The 26,889-nt window shown below is 42.7% G+C and overlaps 1 protein-coding gene across 1 annotated transcript; it reads right to left on the reverse strand.

Annotated features, from left to right (window-relative positions):
* Positions 1 to 522: 522 nt before the first annotated feature.
* Positions 523 to 23,776, reverse strand: NEIL3 (nei like DNA glycosylase 3). Its single transcript, XM_053402819.1, has 10 exons — positions 23,534 to 23,776; positions 18,365 to 18,483; positions 17,239 to 17,373; positions 16,037 to 16,250; positions 14,878 to 14,952; positions 13,399 to 13,565; positions 10,259 to 10,428; positions 4,909 to 5,287; positions 2,748 to 2,922; positions 523 to 1,259 (listed from the first exon to the last, which is right to left on the reverse strand). Exons 1-10 carry the CDS (start codon positions 23,699 to 23,701, stop codon positions 1,077 to 1,079), a joined length of 1,785 nt encoding a protein of 594 aa, XP_053258794.1. The 5' UTR covers positions 23,702 to 23,776; the 3' UTR covers positions 523 to 1,076.
* Between the last annotated feature and the right edge of the window lie 3,113 nt (positions 23,777 to 26,889).

Here is a 26,889-nt window from a genome sequence, read left to right on the forward strand (position 1 = left end):
AAGAATTATGCCAAGAGCCCAGCCCTATGCATGTCTATTCAGAACTAAATCATCCTAAATTCAATGGGACTTACTCCCAAATAGGCATGTGTCCAATCCATTTGCACAGGTCACCAATAAATGAGAAGAGAGTGGCCAACTCTGCCATGCTTGTTAGCCAAACTCCATTGATCTAAAAAGATGGGTAAAGTGCTGTCCAAATTTCCACCAAATTTAAGTGCAAGTGGCTTATGCAGACTTAATGCACCAAACCAACCCAAATGTGTGTGCCTAATTCTGCATAGGGGATCAGGCTGATTGCATAAGCCAAGCTAAATTGACCACCTGTTCAGTTCCAAAGGAGCAACATTTTTTTCTTAGGACAGGTTCCTATATGGAGAAATATTAAGGTGAAGGGAAAACCATGGCAAGGTGACCTACAGATCTGCAACAAACAATAAAGCATGTTAGTTAAATGCATCCCTTCTACTTTGGCAAGAAGCTCATTCAGAGCAATCCTTAAGAACAAACAGAGGCTCGTCATTGCTAGAAACAAGTTTATTGAATATATTAATCTTTCATAACTGATTACAAAGTGTATTAAAATCTATTCATCTTAAATGCATTGAAATATAAATGTTTATGGAAACACAGCTTAAGAATTGGGAGTGGGGGGAAAGTGCTGAAGGACAAACAACATGTACAAACTCCGACTAAAAATGTATGTTTTGTTGACAGATTTGTAGCACATTGTGAGAGACAACTAAATCCAGATAATTCCTGAAGACTGCATTTAAGCAATTTGGGGTGGGGTGGGGTGGCAGGAAACAAGACAACAAAAGATACGACCGGGTATTGTTCAGATATGTTAACCCTTCCACATGAGAGCTTCTAGTGTTAGATAGATAAAACAAATCACAGAGGCAGTTAGAAGGAGGGAACAAAAGAAAGCATGTCCAAATGTATAATCTAGATGGATTTGCAATCGCAAGATACCACTTGATCATGACCCTCCTAAAGTATCTCCCAGAGAAGAGCAGCGTTGTACACACAGTTTGAGAAGATTAACGTCAGATGGTGTATTGGAGATGAATTGCTCAGCATCCTGGGATAATCTTCATTCCTGGACCATTTTCTGCCCACTGAAAGAAGTCACACTGCTTATCCTTCCCAAGAGGGCACACAAAGAAATTCTTTCCATTATTAGGACCAATCTTCAACACCGTCCTCATAATGCTGCGCTTCCTGTGATTGCAGAAGGGAAAATGCAGGTCTGCCCACTGTAGAGAGAAATCATTTCTCCTTTTAACATCAGATCCCTCTTTTAGACCGGTGGCAAGAAACTCGACTTTAATTCTGCCAGGTAGGTGGCAACTGCTAATAATCAGGGTAAATGGCTCTCTTTCAAATACGCTATATGTTTCACCACCTGAACTCCACTGGTTTGACTTTGTGAGAGTAGAGTTTTCGGGAGTCTTATCTGACTCTGGAGGCAACATGGGTTCAATTTATCCAAGTAAAGTTCTGGTACCACATAGCTGAATAGCAATAGATCTCACTTCCCCACACTTCCAACTTCCTTCTCTCCCTTTTCAGAATCTGAAGGTCAAAATGACATAACTGCACTCCTTACTGCATAGCAGAGGCCAGTGTAATTGCTGTGTTAACAGAACAAAACCCACGTGAAAATAATCTATTGTATATTGCATTCAGCCTATCCTTGGGAAGTTGGTTGAGAGGGCCTTTTACTCCCCTTTCAGAACTTCCTTCCATGTGTATATTAAGCATGTGGAGAGGAGAGGAGTGTATACACTGGCCCCACTCCCAACATATCTGTCCTCTGCTGGTCCCAGCCCCATGAGGTAGAAGGTCTGAAAAGGATGCCAAGGTCCATACAAAGAGATTCTTAGATTTATTTATTTTTTGCAGCGACTACCGCTAATTTGCACAGGGAGCCCTTTTCAGACCTTTCAACAAGCTGCAATGACGTCTGGGAGAAGTGCTGCTCCTTCCTCCATGTGTATATTGAAAGAACAAATCTGTCTCCATCTGAGCAAGAAGGAGCTACCACCACACATTCCACAATGAGGCAAAAACATCCCAGGAGGATGTGAAGCAGGTCTGTGGCCTGGAGAGAGCGCTGAAGACTTGACTGAGAGGCCCAAGGCGAACCTCATCACTGAGGTTCCCCATCACTGCCATAGATGGCTATTGGTTGAAGAGGCAGAGAAGTAGGGGGAGAACCCTCTCCCAAACTCCCCATTCACCAGCTTTTCAAGGACAGCAATGGCTACTTGATTGAAGAATAATCCCTATTCCCATCTCTGCATCAATTCCACTCTTCAAATAAATACTCTCTTGTGCCCTCCCCACGTAAGAAGTCACCCAAGCCAGGCAGTTAAATCCCGCTCGTGACTGACAGGAGCATCCCCCCTGCTTCTGCTTTAAGAACTGGGGAAGGGATATCAATGAGCCATAGCTTTCCATGTGTCTATTAACTCTTAATAGTGTCAATAAATGAAAACCTTTTAGTGTAAAATCTGAATTCAAAGTCCACGACTCTACTCCACGCAGAAAACCATTCTGCAGTGGCCACGATGTGTCTAGAAGTTATCTAGGAAAGCTAACTTCATCAGTGACATTGTAATTCTCCTTCCAGTACACTAATCCCGAAAGTACGAATGAAACCCATGAGTAATCATAATGGGTTGGAGGGAAAAAGTTGTACCCTTCAAGGGTACTCGGCAAGGCTACGCAATCTCACGTACTTCAAAATAGTCGCACCGGGCTTCTCTGGGTAAAGGACAAGCATAAAATTGCCTGCCCTTGTTTTCTCCGTCCTTCCTCACCACGCGAAGAACACAGAAGCGGCTGTGTTTACTGCAGCGAGGGTTGCCAGTATTTAATGTGTAAGAACCATCTGTCATATTAACTGGAGGTGCTCTGCAATGACAGGTTGCAAAAGAATAATAAAAACTGCATGAAGTTAAAAGGGATTAGTTACAGCAACAGCAGCAGCAACACTCTTCCTCCCTTCCACCAAACACTCTTGCCTTTCGTACACAGCTGTCAATAATGCATTGTTATACACGTGTAGTGATCAAAATAGAGAAACCGGATATTTTACCTGCCCTACTTGATTTTTCTTTAAATAAAACTGAAGGAATCTTCACTGAGCATCCAGACAATTGAAATGAAGGGCAAGTGGCAAATTTAAAGTCCCCAAATTGCATGGCCTCTTATTTTATCTCAATTTTTAAAATATAAAACAGCACCATTCCGGTGTCGCTGGCATAAATTTTGTCCTTTCATGTTGTTTAAAAGGCATTCCGAATTGGCAGCAGCAAGACGTACTCGAGGTCCAATTCCCTCCAATTATAGTCTCCCCCTCTGGAAAGCTATTACAAGTGTCTTAGACCAGGCCATGGGGATCTCTACCTACGTGTCCGCTTCGGAGACAATTTTCCATGCTCTTTGATCAAAGCTACTTTAATGATCCCAATCATGTTCCACAGAGGAGGAAGTCTGACTGGCGGAGCAGAAAAGTATATTTTATGAAGGTGGCAGGGAAGCTTTACTCTCCCCTAACATTAGCGTCACCAGAAGAGTTGGAGAGCATCATCGCTTACAAGGCACAAGGGCATCTTCCTTGATGGTTAATGTTTAAACAAGGTTAGTTCGCTCCCTGTTACTTTGATTTAGCAGCAGCCAACCTTTTTTTACTATAATTCTACAAGTCAAGGCCAAATTCCACCCGGCGGTGCTATTCTCGCGCTCCTGTGTACATCGTAAAGTGCTACCTGGGAATTCTGACATCCTCCTCCAACCCCCTCTCAGTCTTCACCATCTCCCCAAAGGTCCAACTTTGGATAATGGTTTACTTGGCTCCTTACTCAAATGGGTTATATACACCCCATACCTTTACAGTGGAACCTTGGTTCTCAAACTTAATCTATTCTGGGAGTCCGTTTGACTCCCGAAACTGTTCAAAAACCAAGGTGCAGCTTCCGATTGGCTGCAGGAGCTTCCTGCACTCAAGTGGAAGCCGCATTGAACGTTTGGCTTCTGAAAAACATTCAAAAACCAGAACACTTACTTCTGGGTCTTTGGCGTTCAGGAACCAAAATGTACAAGTACAAAGGCGTTCGAGAACCAAGGTACAACTATATTAATTTATTGCCTTTATACCCAGTCTTTTTCTCCAAGGGGCTCAAAGTGGCATACCTGGTTCTCTCCAGCCTCAATTTTATGTTGTGAACCGCCCTGAGATCTATGGGCATAGGGCGGTATACAATTTTAATTAATACTTCACCCCTACAACAACCCCGTGAGGTACGCTAGACTGGCCAAAGGGCACCCAGTGGGCTTCATGGCCTAGTAAGGATTTGAACCCTGGTCTCCCAGGTCCATGGCTAACACTTTCAACCATGGTGCTACACCTGCTACATCACAATGCAGTTTTGTTTCTTGGCTACCAAGTATGGAAGCAGGCAGCAAGGAATACATTGTTCTGCTGTGCTATAGAGAAGCCCACTGGCCCCCTTGCACCTACAATTAAATTCTGTAAAGTTCCAGGGCTTCTGCCCCACTTCATTTCTAAGACACAGCAACCAGTCTCTTGCCACTGCAGTTAGCCGCTTGAGCTTGGCAAATTGCCCTTTCTTCTGATCTAACAAGCTGCCCAAGTCACAAGCGATTCTGTGACAAATAAGGGACACACAGCAGCAACAAACTCTGTTTCATGAGTTACCTATTATCCTTATTGGACAGAATATATATCAAACCACTTCAAAAGCAAAACACGCAATGAACCCCAAACCAATGCTTCCCTCTAAACATTGCCTTGCACCCATCAATTTCTACCTTTCAAGTCCACATTCAATGAAATATACTTTAGAGGAGTCTTGTTTAGATCTGGAATTAACAAACCTGATTGCTAAATTCTCATTGATCGTCCCAACAGATGAAGATGAGGAATCAATCTTCTGTTTCTTCTGTGCCGGCTTTAAAGAATTATATTGATGGGAGAATGATACGGGTGTATTTACAGCATGGTGGTTGGTGCTGTTATAATCATTTCGTGAAGAATCACACAGAGAGTTTCCATCTGGAGTTAGACTTCTGCTTCCATTATGCTTCGGCAGAGGCAATTTGCTAGCAAAATCTGACAGCACCAATGTTGTTGTCCCAAACACAGTTTTCCTGTTGATCTTAATTTCTCCCCTTGGTTTTCCAAAGTTATTACATGGGTACTTGATTAAGCTGCTGTTAAAGGCTGCCAAAGCTTCGTTCTTCTGTATTTCTGGAACTTAAAATAGATAGCAAGAAAAGGAAGACATCCCAGTTAGTATCCTCTTTGAACCACTTATCACCCCCTGGAATCTACACACTACTAATCATAGAAGCATAGCATGGTAGATTTGGAAGGTACTCCAAGGGTCATCTAGTCTAACGCCCTGCAATGCAGGAATCTCAACTAGATCATACACGACACATCGTCATCCAACCCCTGCTTAAAAACCTTCAATGAAGGAGAGTTCCCAACCTCCCAAGGGAGCCTGTTCCACTGTCAAACAGTTCTTACTGTCAGAAAGTTCTTTAGTCGGAATTTCCTTTCTTGCAACTTGAATCCATTGGTTCAAGTCCTACCCTCTAGAGCAGGAGAAAACAAGCATGCTCCCTGCTCCATGTGACAGCCCTTAAGATATTTGAAGGTGGCTATCATATCTGCCTCCTCTTTTCCAGGCTAAACATACCCAATTCTCTCAACAGACCCTCTTAAGGCTTGGTTTCCAAACCCTTGATCATGTTGGTTGCATCACGCATGTTCTAGCTTGTCAAGATCGTTCCTAAATTGCAGTGCCCAGAACTGGACACAGTATTCCAGATGTGGTCTGACCAAGGCAGAATAGAGGGGGACTATTACTTCCCTTGATCGGGACACTATACTTCCATTGATGCAGCCTAGAACAGTATTCACTTTTTCTGCTGCTGCATCACACTGTTGACTCCTGTGAAGCTTGTGGTCCACCAAGACCCCTAGATCCTTTTAATAGTTGTGAACATAGGAAGCTGCTTTACACCAAGTCAGACCACTGGTCCAGTCAGCTCAGCATTGTCTACCCCGAATAGAAGCAACTTTCCAGGGTTTCAGACAGGGAAACATTCCCAGCTCTCCCTGGAGATGCCAGAGATTGAATGTTGGACCTTCTGCATGCAAAGCACTGAGCTACAGTTCTTCCTTAAGAAATAGTTATCCATAATGTCTACTAGCCTTGGATGCTGATGCACATCCCCATTTACATCAATGGGACTCAACTCAGTTCAAGTTAGCATTGTAGAAAGACAGCAATAGTCTTATGAATGCACACTAGCAACATATGCAAGGATGGGGAATGTAGAAAGGGCCTTTTCAGAGGAAGTAAAATTTCATACATTCAATTAATTAAGGGAATTTTACATACATTAATTAAGTGGAGGGGGGGAAACTGCAAGCACATTTGCAAAGCTAAGCAGGATCCGGTATGGTTTCAAATTGGGTGGGAGACCATCTGTGCATTGATATTCCTGCATTGCAGGGGCTTGGACTAAATGACTTTTGGGGTCCCTTCTGACTCTACAGTTCTGATTCTAGGACAAAAGTATTAATTATAAGCATTGAGGAAATCATTTTACTTACATCATCTTTTTTATTAAAAAAAGCTCTCTAGATTTTATTTTAATGTAGATTTTTGAGATAAAGTTGCTTTATTTAAACATATGTTAAAGAAGTCTTTAGATGCCAGCATTGGACTTTGATAACAGCTCAAAAGCTTCACAACTGGAATGAAAGATGCCGAGAGAGAGAAAAAGAGCATTATCGTGATTTTCTTCTAAAGCCCTAAGCCACGCTGCCTTTGTTGTATTGGGTCTGCTTCAGCTTCTAGGGAACCAGCTGGGTGCATAAATTCCAGGAGAGAAGTTAATTGGCAAATCTGACTTTCTGAACAGACTAAATCTTTAGGTTCCTGGGGCTGACATTTTAGTGGAAGACAATCAGCCAAGAGCAACTTTGGCAGACAACAGAAATCCTTCCCGACTGCAGATACAGTTGCTCGCTAACCTCCCTTGCCCAGCACTCTGCTGGCTCCAGAAGGCCTACAGCAGGTCGGCACATCTTTTCTCAACCTTCCCTTACAGCCAGTCGCGGTCCAGAGTGTGAAAGGCTTCCAGGAGCTTCGAATGGAAGATCCTACCAGATGCTTATAGCATCAGTGCTCCACTGACAGCCAAGCCCACTCCAGGCATATTTCACTAGTCTATGTCATCCTTATGGGTAAAGGCACCTTCTCAGGGACTGCAATTGGCAGATCAAGTGCAAAACAAATAGACCTGGAAGAGGAAGAGTGACAGGAATGGACAGCAGTCCAAGGGCCATGCAACCTTCTGGGGCCACATGCCCATTGCTGGGCAAGGAAGAGGCAAAAGTGGGTGTTTCCCCACCCCTGATTTGCAGTTGGTAAGGATAGCCAGCAATTGATCCAGGTGAGACTGGACATGCAGGAAACATTATATTAACCCAAACTTGGGGAGCCTCTTAAAAGAAACTGGCTTGTCCATTAGAGGGGGGAGCCTGATAAATTAGAGCAGCACAGCAGAAAGCACAAGCTTTCTGAGCATGAGCTGTTCCTCGACCCTAAGATATTTGAAAAAGGTTGGTGCTTACTTGCTCCACTTAGCAAATACACTCACATCTACTGTATAATTTTGGAAAGTAGCTTGTTCACTATGTGAACAGGTATCGTCACCTATGATGGATCCTGAGATTGAGGAGCAGCCTTCTGTCTATGTTTGGATATAATTGGATACTATTTTGAATCAAAATGGCAGACTGAACCTATTGAAAGCACACTGATTTGAAGCATTGATTTCAAAACTGCACTGATTATATATGCATGCCCAGTATGAGACCCCCCTCCACTCATACCTTACTTGGGGAGTAAGCATGTAAAAGCGCATCAGCTTTTATAATGTTTCTCTGCATAGTTAGCAGACATGACCCACAGGACAGAACCAGATCTAATCTTAATTTGTTCTTAAGTTACAGCTGGGTAAATATTTGGTTGAACATTTGGGAGACACTTTGAAAGCAGAGCACAATGAAAAGAAATACCATGGGGCAAAGGTGGCTTTTCCCTTGCTTGAGGTCTTCAAGCAGAGACTGGACAGCCACCTGTTTGAGAGGAGGGAGAAAGGTTGTTTTCTGCTGCTCCAGAGAAGCGGACACGGAGCAATGGTTCCAAACTACAAGAAAGAAGATTCCACCTAAACATTAGGAAGAACTTCCTGACAGTAAGAGCTGTTCGACAGTGGAATTTGCTGCCAAGGAGTGTGGTGGAGTCTCCTTCTTTGGAGGTCTTTAAGCAGAGGCTTGACAACCATATGTCAGGAGTGCTCTGATGGTGTTTCCTGCTTGGCAGGGGGTTGGACTCGATGGCCCTTGTGGTCTCTTCCAACTCTATGATTCTATGATTCTAGGAGGAAGTAGAGGAAAGAGACAGCAAGGAGGAGAGAATCATGGAAGAGAAGGGAGGAAATACAATCAGGGTAGGGCAGGGCAGAGAAGTAGGGTGCCTCAGAGATTAGAAGCTGAACACTGCAGCTCTCCTCTTTGTGGGAGAAATGAAAGACATCATTGCTGAGTGATTGGGGTTTGCTCCAACTGTAAAGGTAAAGGGACCCCTGACCGTTAGGTCCAGTCGTGGACGACTCTGGGGTTGCGGCACTCATCCGAGGGAGCCAGCGTACAGCTTCCGGGTCATGTGGCCAGCATGACTAAGCCGCTTCTGGTGAACCAGAGCAGCACACGGAAATGCCGTGCTCCAACTGTAAAAGGTGTCAAAAAAATACCCATGTGAAGTTTCAACACTTAGTTTTAAAATCACAATTTTATTACAGGTTTTAAACACTTTTCATGCACACACACAAACACTTCTATTGTTTTTGAAATACTAACAGGGTGGAGGACAGCTTTTGTCCCTTCCAGCTATAAAAGATTTTTTTTTCTCCTTACAAATGCATTCCGTTTCAATTTATGGAACATTTGGTCTGACAATTCAGGGAAGTTGCTGAAATCTGCAAAAAGTACCAAAGGTTTAACTGAATAATTCATGCAGTATGGGATGGGATAACAGCTGTGAAAGTATATATTTGAGTTACAAAAGGAACATGCTATTATCGCACAAACAGTTGTTCCTTGAGACAAGTTTCTGGGTTTATAATGCAGATTCTAAGAACACGGGCATCTGCTCAGGGCTGTTTCATATAACCTTTCTCTATCTTAATTTTCTTGAGAGAGGATTTCCTCTGAATTTCTTTCCTGGTGTGTGGAAAGAAGGGCTGTCTGTTCTTCCCACCCCATATAGCTAGGACACCTAAGGACCTTCTCATTTTTTAGTTTTTAATTGGGACTTTGGGGTGGCTAGTATATATTGGCCCTGTCCAACCCTCCACGCCACACAGCCTCATCTATGCACACATGCAAAAGGCACACCAGCAGACTGCCCCCCCATCCCATTCCATAGCTGATGCATACAGATTAGATGAATCATGGTTGGCTATCATTCTTTCTCCCCACTCATTATTCATTGGTGTAATGACTGGGGAAGGGAAGATCTGCATCCATGTCAGGAATTTGGGCCCTGACAAACCCCCGTGCTGCGTCCCACTATTTTTTCCTTGTTGATGCTGTCATGAAAACTGGCCAGGTCTTGGGGTCCCAGAAGAATTTGCCTGGGGAAACAGAGCAGGCCCTCAAACTAGGCTAGCTACCCCTACAGTTCCTACACATCAAAGTGGTCAAGTCCACAAAGAAAAGATAACAAATAAGCAATAAACACGTGTCAGGAAGCCACATCCAATAGCAGCTTCCCAATTCCAACCACATGTCCGTCACATGTCTCTAAATGTTTGGGGACATGTCTAGCTAAATGGGAGTGGCATTTTCTGCAGAGAGAAAAAGAGAGGGGGAGGGAACAGTGCATGCACCATGCCAGAAAGTATAAAGCAACTCTGAAATAAAATAATATCAATGATATCCTTTGTCTTCCTCCTCATATACTATTTCAGATTTGAAGCATTAGGGCAAGTAATAGGCATTTAGGACCAGCGTATTAATTAACATATTACCTGTATGTTGTGAACAGGAGTAGAAACAACACAAAGCAAAGCAAAACGGTTCCATGTTACTTGCACTGCTGTAATACATTACGATGCCAGTCAGACAACCATATAGACTTACGCTCAGGCCTTGGAGTCAGGCATGCATCACAGAGTTTGACAGATGGCTTGTTTATCAGCGTGCATAGTGTACAGGCCCACTCCTCTTCCGATTCCTGAGCAACTTGTTCCTTACAAGACGACCCCCTGCTGTACGCCCAGCCAATTAAACCATTTCTTCCTGGCAGTTTGCTGCACAATGAAAGAAAGGGGGAAATTGATGTTAACATGTTGAGAGGTTTGTTCTGAGCATTGTGTTCCACCAGGGGTTATATGGGAGATTCAACACTGGATTCTAATAGCTTGGCCACCAGCGAGGGGGAAAGTTGGGCTGCTGCGTCTGATAGCTTGGAGGCTCCAGTTTCGCCTTGAGGGTTTATCAAGGCTATGAACTTGGCTATCGAGACATGGAATGGGAAGGGCACTATTACCGCTCCTCAAAAGTGTATTTCCCAAAAACAACAATAAGAGTTTACTTATTTCAAAGCACTGGGTGATAAAACACAGTGGCATATCAGCCATCTATACCAGGGGTGGCTACTGCTTGGCTCTCTGGAAGCTCTTCAATCATTACTCTAACCATTCCTGGTGGTTGGCCATGCTGGCTTGAACTGATGAAGTCCAACAATGTCTGAAAGGTCACAGGCTGCCAATCCCTGATCTATGCAATCCAGCCCTTCAAGACTTCCCCAGCCACTCTGGGCGGCTTCCAAAAAAATATTAAAATCCTCTAATACATCAAACATTAAAAGCTTCACATGCTAGGCCAGGAAGTGATGGAGATTAGGTTCCTCCCTTGCCCTGTACAGTCATAACAGCTGCCATACATAGAGGGCTCTATACACATGTTCCAATGGACACGTGTAGATCAGAAGAGAAGTCTGCCCACTCCCTCCCCCGCTTGTGATTGGAACTGTTGTTTCATGTTTCTGTGTATCTTGCACTGAGATTATTAGATATAGAGGAGTTTTTTTGGGGGGGGGGACATAAAAGGGAACTTTGTGTTCCAGCCTAATTCTCAAATTCTTCCATGCTTTAAAATTGGATTTCAACAAAATAACCCTGATTGGGCATCGTTCCTCATGTATTCCAGAATCAATCATATGAGAAGGAGAGAGCGGACTTATGCTTGCTAGCTCCAAACCCACAGCCTCCAACATCCATTCATTGTGGGGGCAGCCTGTAGATGGGACAGGATGCTAATGTGCAGGCTCCCCGCTTGTGATTTGGAAACCAGGGAACGGAATGAATGATGGAAGCCATTTTCAATCACATATTTATTCTTGCTTTCCCATCTCAGCAGTCTGTTATCCTGACCAAACCATAGTTTAACGTGGCATGCTATCACTGCAGTCTTAAATGCACCTACCCAAAGAGTACACCCAATTTTTTTTTTGGGGGGGGGAGAAGAGGACAAACACATAATTCATTCTAAGAAAAAGGCAGGTGTTGCATCAGGCCAGAGAACTGCCCTCACAGCAACGGTTTGAAGCAAAGTTCTTAACCTGAAGCACTATTTCTGGGTTAGCGGAGTCTGTAACCTGAAGCATATGTAACCTGAAGTGTATGTAACCCGAGGTCCCACTATACATGGATACCACTGGGTGACATCCACGAGAGGAGGCTGCTGCCCGCCTTCTGGGTTTTCCAGAGGTATCTCCTGGACCAAGGTGAGAAACAGGATGCTGAACTAGGCAAGCCTTTAGTCTTAACTAGCAGAATTCTTCTTGTGTTCTTAAAACGATCCTCCCTGAAAATCTATTCCAATTTAGCTAGAAGGTAGCAGATTTTTTCTTTTCTCCCCTTTTCTGAATTGTGGAGAAAATATTCTCAATAAAAGCTTGCCCCCCTGGTGCTCTCAGTAGACATCCTCCATCTGCAGCTTAACAAGCTGAAACCCTGCTGCCTGCATTATTTTGCATGAGAGAAACAAGGGGATGAAAATAAGATATCTGTGTGACTCCAGCAGTGAATGCGCTCCTTAACCCTACTGTTTTAGAATCAGGGAATACGGCCCTAAAAATAACCACTTTGTCTAAGGGAGAGAAGAGGTGGGATGAAAAATGTTTAAAGGAAGACAAAGAAAAAGTAGGTGGGCTACTTACAGCACAATCATATGCATGCCTTCCTTGAAATAAACCTCACCATGTTCAATGGGACTTCCTTACCAGGATTTAGGATTGCAGCCTTGCTGTACCCCACTTTCTGTGGAAAGTGCCTTTAGGATTGCAGCCTTGCTCATGGAATGCAGGAAATGTTCATTATATCACTAAGTTCCGTTGATGTACTACAGGGAGTCCCGCTCCCAAGAGACTGAAATCTACTCACACTATAAAAAAACTTGCAGTGATCTACCCATTGGATTGACCAAAGTTGTTAAGCTTTTTTTAGGGAGCCAAAGTATTTTTTTGGGGGGGTGAATCAGTCAGGATCACACGAAAGACATGGATCGACCAGGGAGGCCCTGCGATCTACCAGTAGATCGCGGTTGACCAGTTGGACATCCCTGCTATATAGCAATACTTTGGGTGGGTAGGGAGGGAGGGGAAGAAGTCTGTTGCCTGATTAATCAGGACAATTAAAAAATAAGGTGATTCAACCCTGCATCCCTAGTACAAACATCCATTTATTTATGAGCAAAGATTGCAAGGAAGCAACTATTCTCCTGTAAATGTGGAGTACAAATATGTGATCTTACTGTTAAACATGTTATATACCCTGATATTTTGTGATAGGGCAGTATATTCTTTCGGATAACAACTTATTAATTTATTTCCAGTGTATTCAGGCATTTTGTAAACATAGATTGATAGCAATTGACCGGTTGGACATCCCTGGTGCACATTCAACTCTTTTCCTGTGGTAGCCTATCCATATCTACTTGGTCCCAATAAGTTCAATAGGATTTGCTCCAAGGTTTACCGTACAGAATTGCTGGCTTAATTCAGGTGGCTGGGAAATGGGCAGGGGTAGCCCAGAGAGAGGAGGAAGGAGTGACAGAAAAATACAGAATGCCATTTAAAACAAACAAACGCCAAAGGTTGGATTTTGACACTGGACAAGCTGGAGAGCTACTGAGCAAAAGGTTAGCATTTCTAAAACCAGCTCTTCTCAGAATGCTGAGATAATTTAGAAAATGTTTGATAAAGGTGAACAACCTACCCAGGATCCACAAGCTGAGGCTTGTCCTTCTGGCACAGAGGACAGAAGTACGTCATTCTGTTATTCTCTCCTAAGCGGCACACTGTGATCTTTGCTCTGCACTGACTACAGTTAGGGCGCTTGTACACCCTGTAATGCTTATACAACGCTGATCCCGTCTTGCGACACTAGAACAGAGAACTGAATTATTATTCATGTGATTTAGAAAGCCAGAGCTCCAGCCCATTGTCAAATCATTTTATCCTTGACTAGAAAAAATAAAATAAAATCCAAAAAGAGAGATTTAAATACATTCACACTTTGGGCAGTTAAAAAATGTTCCATGAATTTGACAATTTGCTGTTTTTCTGTCCTGGAAATTAGCTTCCCCTTTATAGAATGATCTCCCCAGAGAGGAATAACCATGCATCAGCCTTGTTGGCACTGGGCAAAGAGGTTTGTTTTCCTTGGGCAGCACAAATGATACTATATTGTTAAATCTGCTTTTAATGTGTTCTTATAACTTTATCATTGCCTTTTTTTAATTGCTTGTCAATCACTGCAGGGCTTTTGTTGTTGTCAGAAAAAGACAGTGCACATTTTCTCTCTCAATTTTTTAAATTAATTTTCACAAAATTATAAATGAACAAAACAAACAAACAAAAATCATAACCTTATTAAAAATTATACTTATTGACCTTGTTAAGTGACTTCCTCGCTTCCCCTTGGTTGAAATTCAACAATGCACATTTTTTTTGTGAACCAATAAGCTCTTTAATTTTTTAAAAAGTTTTATATACAGTATATATATATATATATATGTTACAAACCCATATTTCTTATTTGCAAAATAAGCAAAAGGTTATCAGCCAAAAAAGAGAAAAGAAACCATCAACATTTCCCCTAGCTTTCTGACTTATAGGTAAGCAAGACGTCAAGCAATGCAATTCATCTTTTAAGGACAGTGCAAAGGATGATGGGTTAGTTACGAGTTCTCTGGCAGTTGCCATCAATGGTGCTTAAGCACCAACCACCTAGACAGAAAACACTAATAGTGCAGCACTCCAGGAGAGTTCACATTACATTTTTCTTATTAAAAAAATAATCAAACAGAAACCTAGCATGCTGAAGACCAAAACCACTTCCCCTGGTTGTGCTACCTTTCTACATCCAGATAATTTCTGATGGCTTGGGAACATTGAATCATGTAATTCTCTGCCTGGGCTCTCTAGTGGAGTGGCACAGCTCTTTCCTACTTTTTCTAAATACATCAGTTGGCCCCAAGTCCTATGAAAATTAAAAGACTCAAGTGCATTTCCCTTTGGATTCCACAGGCAATTTTCAATCAGCCAGGGAGAAAAAGCCTCTTCAATCAATTGGCTGGGTGAAGCAATTTTATACTAATGGTGTTAAAAACATTTTTACTATCAAGACACATGTTCAGCATTTACATTTTAATGCAGTTTTCGAAGATCTCTTGAGAAAGGGCTTTCTCCCTACCTTATAAAAGAGTAGCGTGAAATCCCGAGTCATTTTCACCAAGTGATGTACTTGCTCATCCGTTAGCTGACAGGCCTGGAATTTGGAGCAGAGGTTTTAAAAATGACAGCCAAGGACTCTCCAAACCACAGTGGGTCACTGCTTAAAACAAGGAAAGGCTGAGGACATGGAACCCCTATCTTAAGAAGCCACATCACTGGTAACGGGACAACTAGAATTGTTTTAAGGCTGGTATCCTATGGATATGTATCTGGGAGTATACCACATTGAAGTCTGTGGACTTCTGAGAAGACATGTATAAAATTCAACCACAAACATGAACACCAGGTAGTGCCATTAACTTCTGTCTTGACAATCATTTAAAGGGAATCAGTGCTGGAATTTTAATCAGCTTGGTTACAACTGAACTATGGCTGTTTCCAGGTCCCCTTTCCCACTGGCCTCTCCAGATCAAATGTAGGGAGTTGATATACAGTGGACCCACCATTTACGCAAGGATTTGGTTCGGGGGGCGGCACACATAAAGTCAGGAACCCCCAAGGAGATAAATATCATCATAGGACTTTTCAGGCACCAGAAAATCATCATCAGGGACCAATTTTATCATCATATGGCTTTTAAAAAAGATACAGTGGTACCTCGGTTTATGAACTTAATCCGTTCCTGAAGTCCGTTCTTAAACCAAATCCGTTCTTAAACTGAGGGGCACTTTCCCTAATGAGACCTCCCACCGATAGTGCCCTTCCACCATTTGGCTTCGGTTCGTAGACCGAGGTAAAGTTCGCAAACCGGAACACTACTTTTGGTTTTGCGGAGTTCGTAAACCGAATAGTTCGTTAACAGGGCTGTTCATAAACCGAGGTACCACTGTGCTTGAATACTTTGTGAGTTTTTACTACTTTTTAAACTGTTCATTTTAGCACACTTGCCCAATATGGAAATATCAACCTGAATTATTTTCTTCTCAAGACCACTTGCATGCCACATCCCTTTTGTGACAAGATTCTTTTGAGGATCTGCTTTTTGAAACTGCCATGGCCAGGTGCCTAATATTCTGTTACCATTATGAAAATGGTACAGATTTGCATATATTTTCTTAAACTCTGGTTCTCGCAATTCAAACCTGCAAGTAGGAGGAAGCCAGGAATATTTCACATACTTTAACAACTGGATGGAGACCACTGTCAAAAAGTGCTTCATTCTTTATTATGTTTCCCACTCCAGGTAGGACTGCCTGGTCGAGCAACACATCACATAACATACGTCCCTTTTGCTTCTTAATTTCACCTTCTGCTCTTAAAAAACTAAATTTTGGAGAGCACACATCCAAGTTTTCTAGCATTCTGACTTTCTGTTCACATTCAGCAGCATTCCTGCAAGGTTAAGGGGGGGGGATATGTTGTAAGCGGAGAGTAGGTAAGCAATGCATTGTGCAATTAAAATATTTAAGTAGTTGTTTTATCAGTAGGTAATATCAGAGAGAAAAAACAAAACTGCCCAAAGCCAGGCTGGATTTAGCAGGAAGCAATCCATAGTTCTAAACCAGGAACTCCCCCCCCCCTTTTTTAAGCTCCATTCTGATTTACCACAGTTTACCATTATGCCAGAACCGTAAACTGTGGTTAACCGTAACTATGGGTTATTGAATAAAACTTCATAAGCAAAAGTTTGAAATTAGCTTGTCTAAGCAAACCAGGGGTGTGAAACCTTTTCCAGTGGATGGAACAAAATCCCATCCCAGATCTCTTTGGCAGGTGGGTGAGACAACCAACCAGGCCATCACCTGTTCTTTGTATACCAACATCTGGAAGACTACAGGACTCCCATTACTATATAGCAATACTTTGGGTGGGTAGGGAGGGGAAGAAATCTGTTGCCTGATTAATAAGGGCATATTTTTAGTCAACTTTTAAGAAATGAATGAATAAGTTGATTCAACCCTGAAGCCCTAGTACAAACATGCATTTATTTATGAGCAAAGATTGCAAGGAAGCAACTATTCTCCATTAAATGTGGAGTACAAATATGTGATCTTACACACATGTTCTTATATCGCTGTCCAATGTAGTGTTATACATGTTATACCCTGATATTTTGTGAGAGGGCAGTATATTCTTTTGTCAGTTTTATGGATAACAATTTATTCATTTATTTCCAGTGTGTATCCAGGCATTTTGCAAACATCTATCCTTTTACCACCATCACCCCGCTTATAAAACAAATAAAAGGAACTACTTGAATTTAAGCATAGTTTTCGCTTGATTTAAGCCATCTTGCAATGTTTCCAACTTGGAGCCACAGTATTTCCCCCTTCAGGAACTCTTGTAAAAACATATCACAGGAAAACATTCATGGCTTTACCTAAGTTCAACAGTTGCATCGTAGAAACAAACCAAATCATTAGTCAGTTGTATTTCCAGAACTGCCAATTCTCCACTTCTGTTCTGGCTTGCATCTGCACTTATACGCAAGGAACCATTCATGCCAAAGTGGATCCTAGAAAAGAAAGACATTTCTGAATATCCCTCAGTTCAGAACATTAACTATTTCTAGCTTATCCCCTACTTTGGCATAACTCCAACTACAATGGCTATGGCTGCTGAACAGACTGATGAACTGGGGTATTGTTTGGGGCTTTAGTTGGGGTTCTTCTTTTGCTGTAATTGTTATTAAATTTTTGTTTCTTAATCTTCCCCTTCTATGGTCATCAGTGGTTTAGCTATATATGGTATATATTTGTCTCAACACATTCACCTCCATGTGAGCACCAATCTGCTAATGAAGGCCTTTGTCATACTGCGTGAACAAACGGCTTTTTGCTAGACTGTGCATCACTTACAAACAGACTCTTGTCTACCAGCTTCCTCTCTTTTCTGCAGTTCTAGACAATCACTACAACCAGATGCAGAGCTCTTCTTATATTATTATGTCAACGGTTGAAAAGTCTGCAGTTGGTATGAGAATGCGTTTAGTGGCCTAGTTCAAATGCCGCACTAAGCCAAACCACAACTTATCACAAAAGCGTGTAGGTACGCAGAGAAGTAATGCAGCCACTTTGATCCTTCCGGGTCATTGTCATGCTTTCACTGAGCTAAGTCATGGCTTGGTGTGTGATTTGAACCCAGGCTCATGGTTTAGCTCTCTCCAGACTCACCATGAGTTTTAACCAAGGTTTGTCCTATGGTTTATGGCTTGTGGTTTGTTCAGGAGAGCTAAACCAAGAACCCTGGTTTGGATGACAGAGTAAGCTGAACCATGGGCTTAGCAACAGAACCACCAAGGAGGAGCAAGGCAACCATGAGCTCCTCTCTGGGAGCTGCACTTGAGTGTTCATGCTACACCATGGTTTGGCTTAGTGTGAGACGCAAACCATGTCAGCGTGCAGAGATGGAGAGAGCAAGCAACACCTTTTTTAAAGCCCAGTTTTTTCAACAAGGCTTAATAAAGTTGGGCAATATTTCCTCCAAATTATGTACACTTTACTTACCTCAAGGCTTTCTGTCCAAAATACATGAACAGCTCCTTTCCTAGAGTTTCCACACCACTGTAAACACATCCATTAAGCACACTCAAGACATCTTGACTGGATACTTTATTCCTAATCATCTGAGTGATGCGAAAACAATAACAACAACAATAAAATAAAAATAAGTAAAGGGAATTTTGTGCCAAATATAAATCTAAGAATGTATGATGGAACTCCTTCTAGATAGATTTTAAAAGCACAGAAACCAAATAGGTGCACCAAAAAGAATCTGAGATCAAAATGTTGGTTTTAAAAACATAAATGGCCACTTGGACAAATCTTCCAATGTTTGTACAAAAGAAAACTAATTACATCCATGCTAAGCTCTGCTTTGGTCCTTGCCAGTTTGCTCAGAGTTTTCCAGCTGAAACACTCATGAAACCAAATACCCAAATATTTGTATGAAGCCAACTTGTGCAAGTCTATGGTTATCCACTAGGACCCTTCTGTCAGTACAACAGAATGTAAGAAATGATTCAAGCAAAAGCTCTTGGAAGACTACACGCTAAATGCTGAACACTATGCATCAACACTTAGCTATTTATTTGCCAAACTACTATAATATGCTGACACTGTTTATGAAATATCTTCCTTGCTACTCACACAATATTAAATAATTTAAAGGCCCAAGATTGCTGTTTTCTCAATTGCCAATTTGTTTTTTGAATTTCTAGATGTCTTTGTGAAATAGAACATGTTGTAAACTGAAGGTCATGGTGTAATTTATGATTATTTCAGACAGGATGACAACTTGCTGTTGGATGCATAAAATCTGAGGGTGAATGGGAGCGAACTTAGGTTTCTTTAGAAGTGGTTTTCCATCAGCCTGACCAAAGCCAGTATCAGTTTTGAATAGTTTGGTGCATTTCAATAACATGTTTCAGGGCCAATTTACTTTTGAGTGCATCCAACAAGGCATACAGTTGATAATGACCTCGTTTTTCAGATGTTTTTCTACACCAGCCCTGCATAACTGGTTCATTCTCAAGGCAAACTCAGCCCACTGGCCATACATTGTGGCCTGACAGATGCTTGACAACCGCTTCATTTTTGCTCTCCCAATCACACCACAAAAGCAAGAAATTCATCCAGCTTTGTGACTGTGATTCAAGTAAAAATAGGCTCATGAGGAAGGGTGGACTGAAGCTTATTCTGTTCAACATGTAATGAAAGAGTTCCTTGGTTTACAGTGTGCCATGCTGGCTGTAGGCTTCCACATACTATGCCCTGCCATTGTTAACCATGAATGTCGTTTTTTCCTCAAGCTAAACAAGGCTAGACCATCACTGGCAATCATCTGGAAGCAAATCCACCCATGGCATGATGCCTTAAACTACCACCTCCTAAATAGCAGAGGCCATGTACAACAAGTAGATGATACCTTTTCCAAGTTAACTATGCACAAACTGTTTGAAAACTGCTTTCGGGAAATGACTTTACTTTTCAAAGTATATTCTCTGGAGAAAGGAGCTAGAGTCCAGTAAGCATACGGAAAAAGGGACTGTTACTAGCACAGTCAATTGCATTGGTTATTAGTAGTCTATAATCACCCTGCCTCCCGGCCCAGTGGCCACCTCAGCTTGGAAGAAATCATACAACTGAACTTGACCCTGCAGGTTTTTTTGTATCCAGACACTTACCAGAGGAACACAAGAAGATACCACAGGGCTTCCATGTCACTGACATTTAACATGAATGGGGACTAAGTCTCCACAAACCTTTATCACAGGATAAAAATGTTCTTAGACACCCCAAAACTGAGGAAAGGGGATGACATGGTTTTGTGAAAGACAACCCTCACTGAATGAAAACTAGAGAGAAAGATTATAACCTCGAATTCCTCCAAACACACTATATGTAGTTTTCTGTGTGCGCAAGTTTGGGAGGTGCAGTTAGTCATGCGATTCCCCTTGCCTGCCACTGAGGTGTGAAGAAATTCAAGTAAGTAAGACTGACTATTTTATATTGCTATGTTTAGTGGGGGGGGGGGTTCATGATACTGTGAGCTACCTTGGGTAAGGCATGCCCCCAAAGGCAGAATACAGTATAACTAATTTTATAAAACAATCAAATCCAAGATGTTTTACCACATGATCTGCTGTTTGTGCAGATCAGACAGAAGGATTGTAGCATAGGAAGCTGCCTTTCATCAAGTCACACCACAGAATTCAGGAAATCATGGAATCCTAGACTGGCCCATTTAGCTCAATACTGTCTCCCCTGACCAGCAGTGGCCTTCCAAGGTTTCAGCAAGGGTGTTCTCCCATCCCCACCTGGAGATGCCAGGTTATGAACCTGGGACCTTCTGCATGCAAATCAGATGCTCTACCACTGAGCTATGGGCATGGCCTGTTCCCAAAGGGTTGCATTAAGCAGGAACACAGGCAGCTGAATTATATGGAATCAGACCAGTGGTCCATCTTCAGTGCTGTCTAGGCTAGACTGGCAGTGACTCTCCAAAGTTTCAGGCAGGGAGCCTTCTCAGCCCCACCTGCAGATGTCAAGAGATTGGATGTGGGGCCTTCTGTGGGAAACACACCAGGCTCAGTGCCAAGTGCTGAGTTGTTTGGCTTTGTGTACAGCTACAAGGTGCCCAGATTAAAAAAAAAGCTACAGTATCCTAGGGAAAAGCAACACAAGTTATTGTTACAAAGGCAAAATACAAGTTACCACTTGTTAAAATATATATATACGAAGTGCTGTCAGGATTTACTGTTTATGCCAAACATGTCTTTACAAACAACCTAAACAGAGAACGCTTTGTGCATTTTCAAGTTGGAATATTTACTATATATTTCCAACGAAAGACCACGTAACCAGAGTACTTTTGAGGATTATGTTGCCTCTAATAAAATTTCCTTGCTTGCACTTGAACAAAGACAGGGTGGGTGGGTGGGGAGTCTCCTCCGTACCCCTCACCCCACCAATCAGGAATACAGCCTTGGATGTTCACAGCTCATTAACCCAAGCTGCTCATTTATATTCCAACATCTTTTCCTCTATAAAGTTCCACAAGCCCCAACAGAGTAATTTTATGCTGGCAACACAAGTGATCAAAACTTGTGGAGAAATTGCATGCTGTGTACATGGGGAAAGCAAGTGGGGAAGCGGAGGAGGAGAACCCTATTCCCTTGTCCTGTGCATTCACACCAACAGCAAGCCTCATTAGTACATTTTTAAGCAAACAAACAACTCCATCCACCTGCTTTGCTTTTTTTTTCCCTGTGAGCCAATTTCAGTATGTGATCTTTCCCTGTACTTTTCTTTTTTTAAAAAAAAAAACCTCCATGACAGTGACTCTATAGCAGATATTGTATAACGGGCTTCCTTATAATAATTTTTTATTTTTATTTATTTAATATTTTTTTTAAAAAATTGCCATCTTCCTAATTAGGCAAAGTGACTCGAGGACACTTTCCTCATTATTTCTTACATGTGTTAGATGTTTGCCCAAGCTCTACCAACTCTTCAAATTAATCAGACTCGTTATGGTTGATTTATTATGTTAATGGCAAGAATATATTACAGATTGCCAGTTATTTCTTTTTAAGTGTTTTGTGCAGGGGAAAAACAAAAAACAAAAAAACCCTCACAAACAGCTGCCCGAAATCACTGAAACAGTCAGAACTGATGATTACTGGGGACGAGATGATTATGTCAGCTATACAAACCTCATGTCAATCAATTATGTCTGTTGTAATTCTGACATGCGACAAAGGAATGTTTACTGGGCAACCTTGCAGATGCTTAGTTTTAGGAACAGGACCGGCAGCCTGGATGGTATACATCACTGTTGCAACCTATACAATGTTTCACATGACCTGCCCAATACTGTGCCACAATATTGTAATATAGAGCCTAACAAAATGGAATGAAGGGGACCAAAGGGCACCATACTTGCCATGCAAATATCATTGGTAAAAACTCAATGGTAAGATTTATTTAAGTACAGTGGTACCTCGGGTTAAGAACTTCATTCGCTCTGGAGGTCTGTTCTTAACCTGAAACTGTTCTTAACCTGAAGCACCACTTTAGCTAATGGGGCGTCCTGCTGCAGCTGTGTCGCCGAAGCACGATTTCTGTTCTCATCCTGAAGCCAAGTTCTTAACCCAAGGTACTATTTCTGGGTTAGCGGAGTCTGTAACCTGAAGCATATGTAACCTGAAGCGTATGTAACCCGAGGTACCACTGTATTCATGTGCCGTTTCCCCCCTTTACAGTCTGCAAATCTGCTTATGGCAATAACCTTTGTAAACGCATCACACGCTGATACACCCCTAAAATCCCATCAACACAACCAATAACACATTCAGTCTTTTCCATTAGTTTAAATGGGTTTTCTATAATGGATGCATTTTCAGGAGCAGCAGCTGAAGTAATCCTAGCAAGTCGTTTCAATCACGGGGCTTTGGGGCTGAGGCAGGAAGCGCTGTTGTTGCAATGCCGCACCCTCATTGTATGGAAGCCAAGACAAGAACAGCTTCCTCCCGGGAACCCGTCTGTGCCAATGTGTGGGTGTTCAGACCCAGGAGCCAGCGCTTTTCCAACACCAGGGAGCAGAACTAGCAATCTGCCCTTATCACACCAATAATATGCAAAACGGGCTTAAAGCAAGCTGGCGTGTGGATCCTGCTCACTGATCTTCATAGAATCGGAGATGGAAGGGACCCTGAGCATCAATCGAGTCCTCCCCCTGCAATGCAGGAATATGCAGCTGTGCCACAAAAGTGGATCAAACCTGCAACCTTGGTGTTATCAGCAAATACTCCCATCAGCAGCAGGTCCGCAGCCAACTTGGAGGCTGGTCAGGGATGGGGGGGGGGGACTGCAGTCCAAAGACACCTGGAAGACCACAGGTATTCCTCGTTTTTGCTTGTGGGCTCCCAGAAGCAGATCTGGCTGGATGTGTCTTTGGGTAGCCCTAGAATCATAGGAAGGAACGCCGAGGGTCATCTATCTTAACTTAAAGCATCCCTGACAGGTGACCATCAACCTCTGCTCTTATGAGGGGGGAGGGAGCCCTGGGAACAACGCCGCCCGACTCCTTCCCTGCAGTCATTCCTATAACCACAGCGGGGGTGGAGCGGAGATTTAGATCCACAAGGGCTGCGGAGTGCAGACGCTACTAACCGCGTTAGGGGAAGAGGCGGCCGCGGGAGCGCCTCGTCCTGCAGTGATTGTAAACCGGGACGGGGGCGTCGTCGGGGCTCTTCCTCGCACGCCCCGCACCGCCTGCCCGGGGGCCACGCGGGCCCGGATCTTCTCCCCGTTCAGCGCGCAGCCGGGACCTTCCACCATCCTCCCGCCGTGGGGGAAAAAAGAAAAAGCGTTCAAATTTCCCGCCTGCCTTGCCTGGCCGCTGCCCCGCCCCGCGCTTCCGCCTCCGGGAGTTTTGTGCGCAGGGTCCCGGCGGCTCTGAGCTCGAGAGCTCCTCCTCATGTAGAAGGAACGGCAGGGATTTCAGGGTTCCTGCCAATGCGTTTTGCAGCCCCTAGATCACTTTCCGTCCCTCCCTCTGTCTTCCATAAAAAAAGGGCGGGGGAACTGCCTGCGTGTCTGGCGCGTATTCAAGTTCACTGATATTTGAGCTGCAGATCCTCTTCGCATTTACCGGGGGTGCGGGGAGCAAGTCCCATTGAGCTCAGTGAGGTTTCTGAGTAGTTAGAAGCGGGGGCTTCACCGGTCGTCTAGTCCAACCCCCCTTCAGTGCTGGACTCTCTTGCCCAACGTGGGGCTTGAGATTAAGAGTCTCGTGCTCCACCGACTGAGCTGCTGTTGATGCAAAACAGAGTATATTTACACCGAAAGCGAAGCCTTAGAGTTGCCAGGGCTTGGGCGTGGTTGTGTGGCAGAAGAGAGACTTATTTTTCTTAAAACTGCGAAAGCCTGCAGCAGCACAGTGTATCATAATTGTATATGCCAATGAAGTCCATTGATAATGATGTTTGTTCTGAGTATGACTTAGTTGGGGGGGGGGTGAAAGCAGCGTGTAAGTGCCCTTACAAAGAATTCCAGTTCACATCCATGCATTTGTCTGAGGTCCAGTTCATCCAGTGCCCCAGTGTGTAGGCTGTGCATATGTGCCAGGAATAGATATGTGTCTTGAGATCGTGAATGTGTGTGCATGCGCGCACATTCACACATGATCATGTAACCAACAATGGATAATTTAGCTGGTTAGAGCATGGTGCTGATAACATCAAGGTTGCAGGTTTGATCCAGCTGCATATTCCAACCGATGATCCTTAGGGCCCCTTCCAACTCTACAATTCTCTGATTCTATGTGTAATTCCTCTGCACCAGACAAGAGGTGGAATAATTGCACAGCTAGGCTTAATGTGCAGGCACCACTTGTTTTAAAATTGCATTCACGTCCCGTCTCGCCTTTAAGGAGCTTGCATGGTTTTCTACCTCCCATTTTGTGCTCACAACAACCCTATGATGCATGTGACAAGCTGAGAAGGCGTGATTGGCTCAAGATGACCCAGTGAGCCTTGCAGCCTTGTTAGGATCTGAACCCGGGTCATCCAAATTCTAGTCTGCTCTAGCTCCCTTTTTTCATCCAAAGATTTTACAGTATAATGAAGGGAGCCCAAAAATACTTTCTGTCTCTCTTGCTTGAGCTCTGCTGTAGGTTAGCCAGTCGACATATTGGAAAATATTAGCATGGAAGACATCAGCAAGTGAAGGATTCTCTGCCTTTCCTCTTAGTTTTTCTGCTGCCAAGACGTGCCTCTTCTCTTTGCCACTGCTGCTATCCAAATGCCAGGATTCCAGGTGCCTTGTTGCAAGCCTTTATCAGCTGCTTGCATATGTGCAGCACTTCATTTTAATTAGCCTCGAGATCCAAGTCTCTGATGGAATAGCAGGGGTCCCTAATTATCTTCACAAACTAGTGATCTGCCCAGAAAATGAGGAATGAATAAGGCATTAGGCAGTCAGAGGCCAGTAGTACAATCAAGGAGAAAAGCAGAAAAAAAGTGGAGGATAAGGAAATCAGTTTTTCAATGACTTGTCGGATATCAAATTAGTTTTAACCATCTTTGCATTTATTAAAAAATTGGCTGATTTTAAACATTGTACGTCTGTCTTCTAAACATATTTATCTGTTGACACACATAACGGACATGCAGGTAGCATCAATATCTATTATGTAACTTTTAATAATTATATTCATTTAGCAATTCATATTTTCTCAAAGATATAACTATATTAGCCTTGTTTTTAACAACTTGCCTAGTAGCCATAGGCAGAGAATGCAGATATAATACTGAAAAAAGGAGCTGTTTTGGTGAAATAATCCTAAAATATTTAAAGTGATAACCACATTGTCATCTGACAGAATCTGATGTCTCTCTTAGACACAGCAATCAGCTTGGATAAATTTGCTAAGTTAGACTGGTTTTACCCATTTAAGTCTAGCAGGCGTTAAGATGCAACCTGTTCTGTTGATATTGAGAGATCTGTAAGTCAGATGATCAATAAGCGCTACTCAAGAGGTCTGGTGTCCGTTGTTGTCAGAAATCATTAATATATATTTCCTCCTGTAAAATTATAGAGCCTGCTCTTTCCAATAATACATCTGCTACCCTTTGAAAGTAATCTGTTGTTTTTGTCTTTTTCAAACTGATTTCTTTTTCTTCTGTTAGATCCATGTGGGCCTTTGCTGCTTTATTCCTGATTACCATGGGAACATCAGGTAGAAAACAGTAAGATTATTGCCTTATTTTAATCTTTTTTCTGGACATAATAGTCCAATCCTGTGCGTATTTACTTCAAAAGACATATAATCACAATCAATTGCCTGAAGTTTCTACAAGATTGGAGAGAGGGAGAGAGAGAAAGAGAAAGAGAGAGAGAGAGATGATAGATGATGATAGATAGATAGATAGATAGATAGATAGATAGATAGATGATAGACAGAGGGCAACTACTTGCAGGCTCATATTTACAAATTGTGAGATGGCCTATTTTGCAGTGTGCAGACATTCAGGGGTAGCTAAAATGGTACAAGTAAAATAGCCACCCATTGGTGTAGTAATGTAATTTTAGATTCTGAACTTATCATCTAATGACCCAGGTATATAAAGGGGTCTTTGAGTGGCAGTGTATAATACAGTACTTCACTCACTTCAGACTCTGATCATAATGGTCTTATGCATCCTTATGCATCCTACCACCCTTCAGATGATAATGTGCATACTACATCCCTTCAAAAGCTAATGCAGCCCTGCTGAAACTGGGTGCACTCCTGCCCATCCTGCTTAAGTGGGTCTCTGGACCTCTGTCCCAAAGCCCTACCCTCTGCAGTACTGGTGGTGGGAGCAATGAACTCACCCATCCCTCTAATAAGTGTGTGCCATAGTGAGAGAAATCCGGCTAAATTAAACAGCCACGGTGTTAATCATTTTAAAAGGCTTTGGGAATCTGAGTGGGGTTTTTTTTTAAAGCATCTCCCCATGTGATGGCTGATCATTATAAATAGA

Source organism: Podarcis raffonei, chromosome 9 (genome assembly GCF_027172205.1).
Source record: "Podarcis raffonei isolate rPodRaf1 chromosome 9, rPodRaf1.pri, whole genome shotgun sequence".
Lineage (NCBI taxonomy): Eukaryota > Metazoa > Chordata > Lepidosauria > Squamata > Lacertidae > Podarcis > Podarcis raffonei.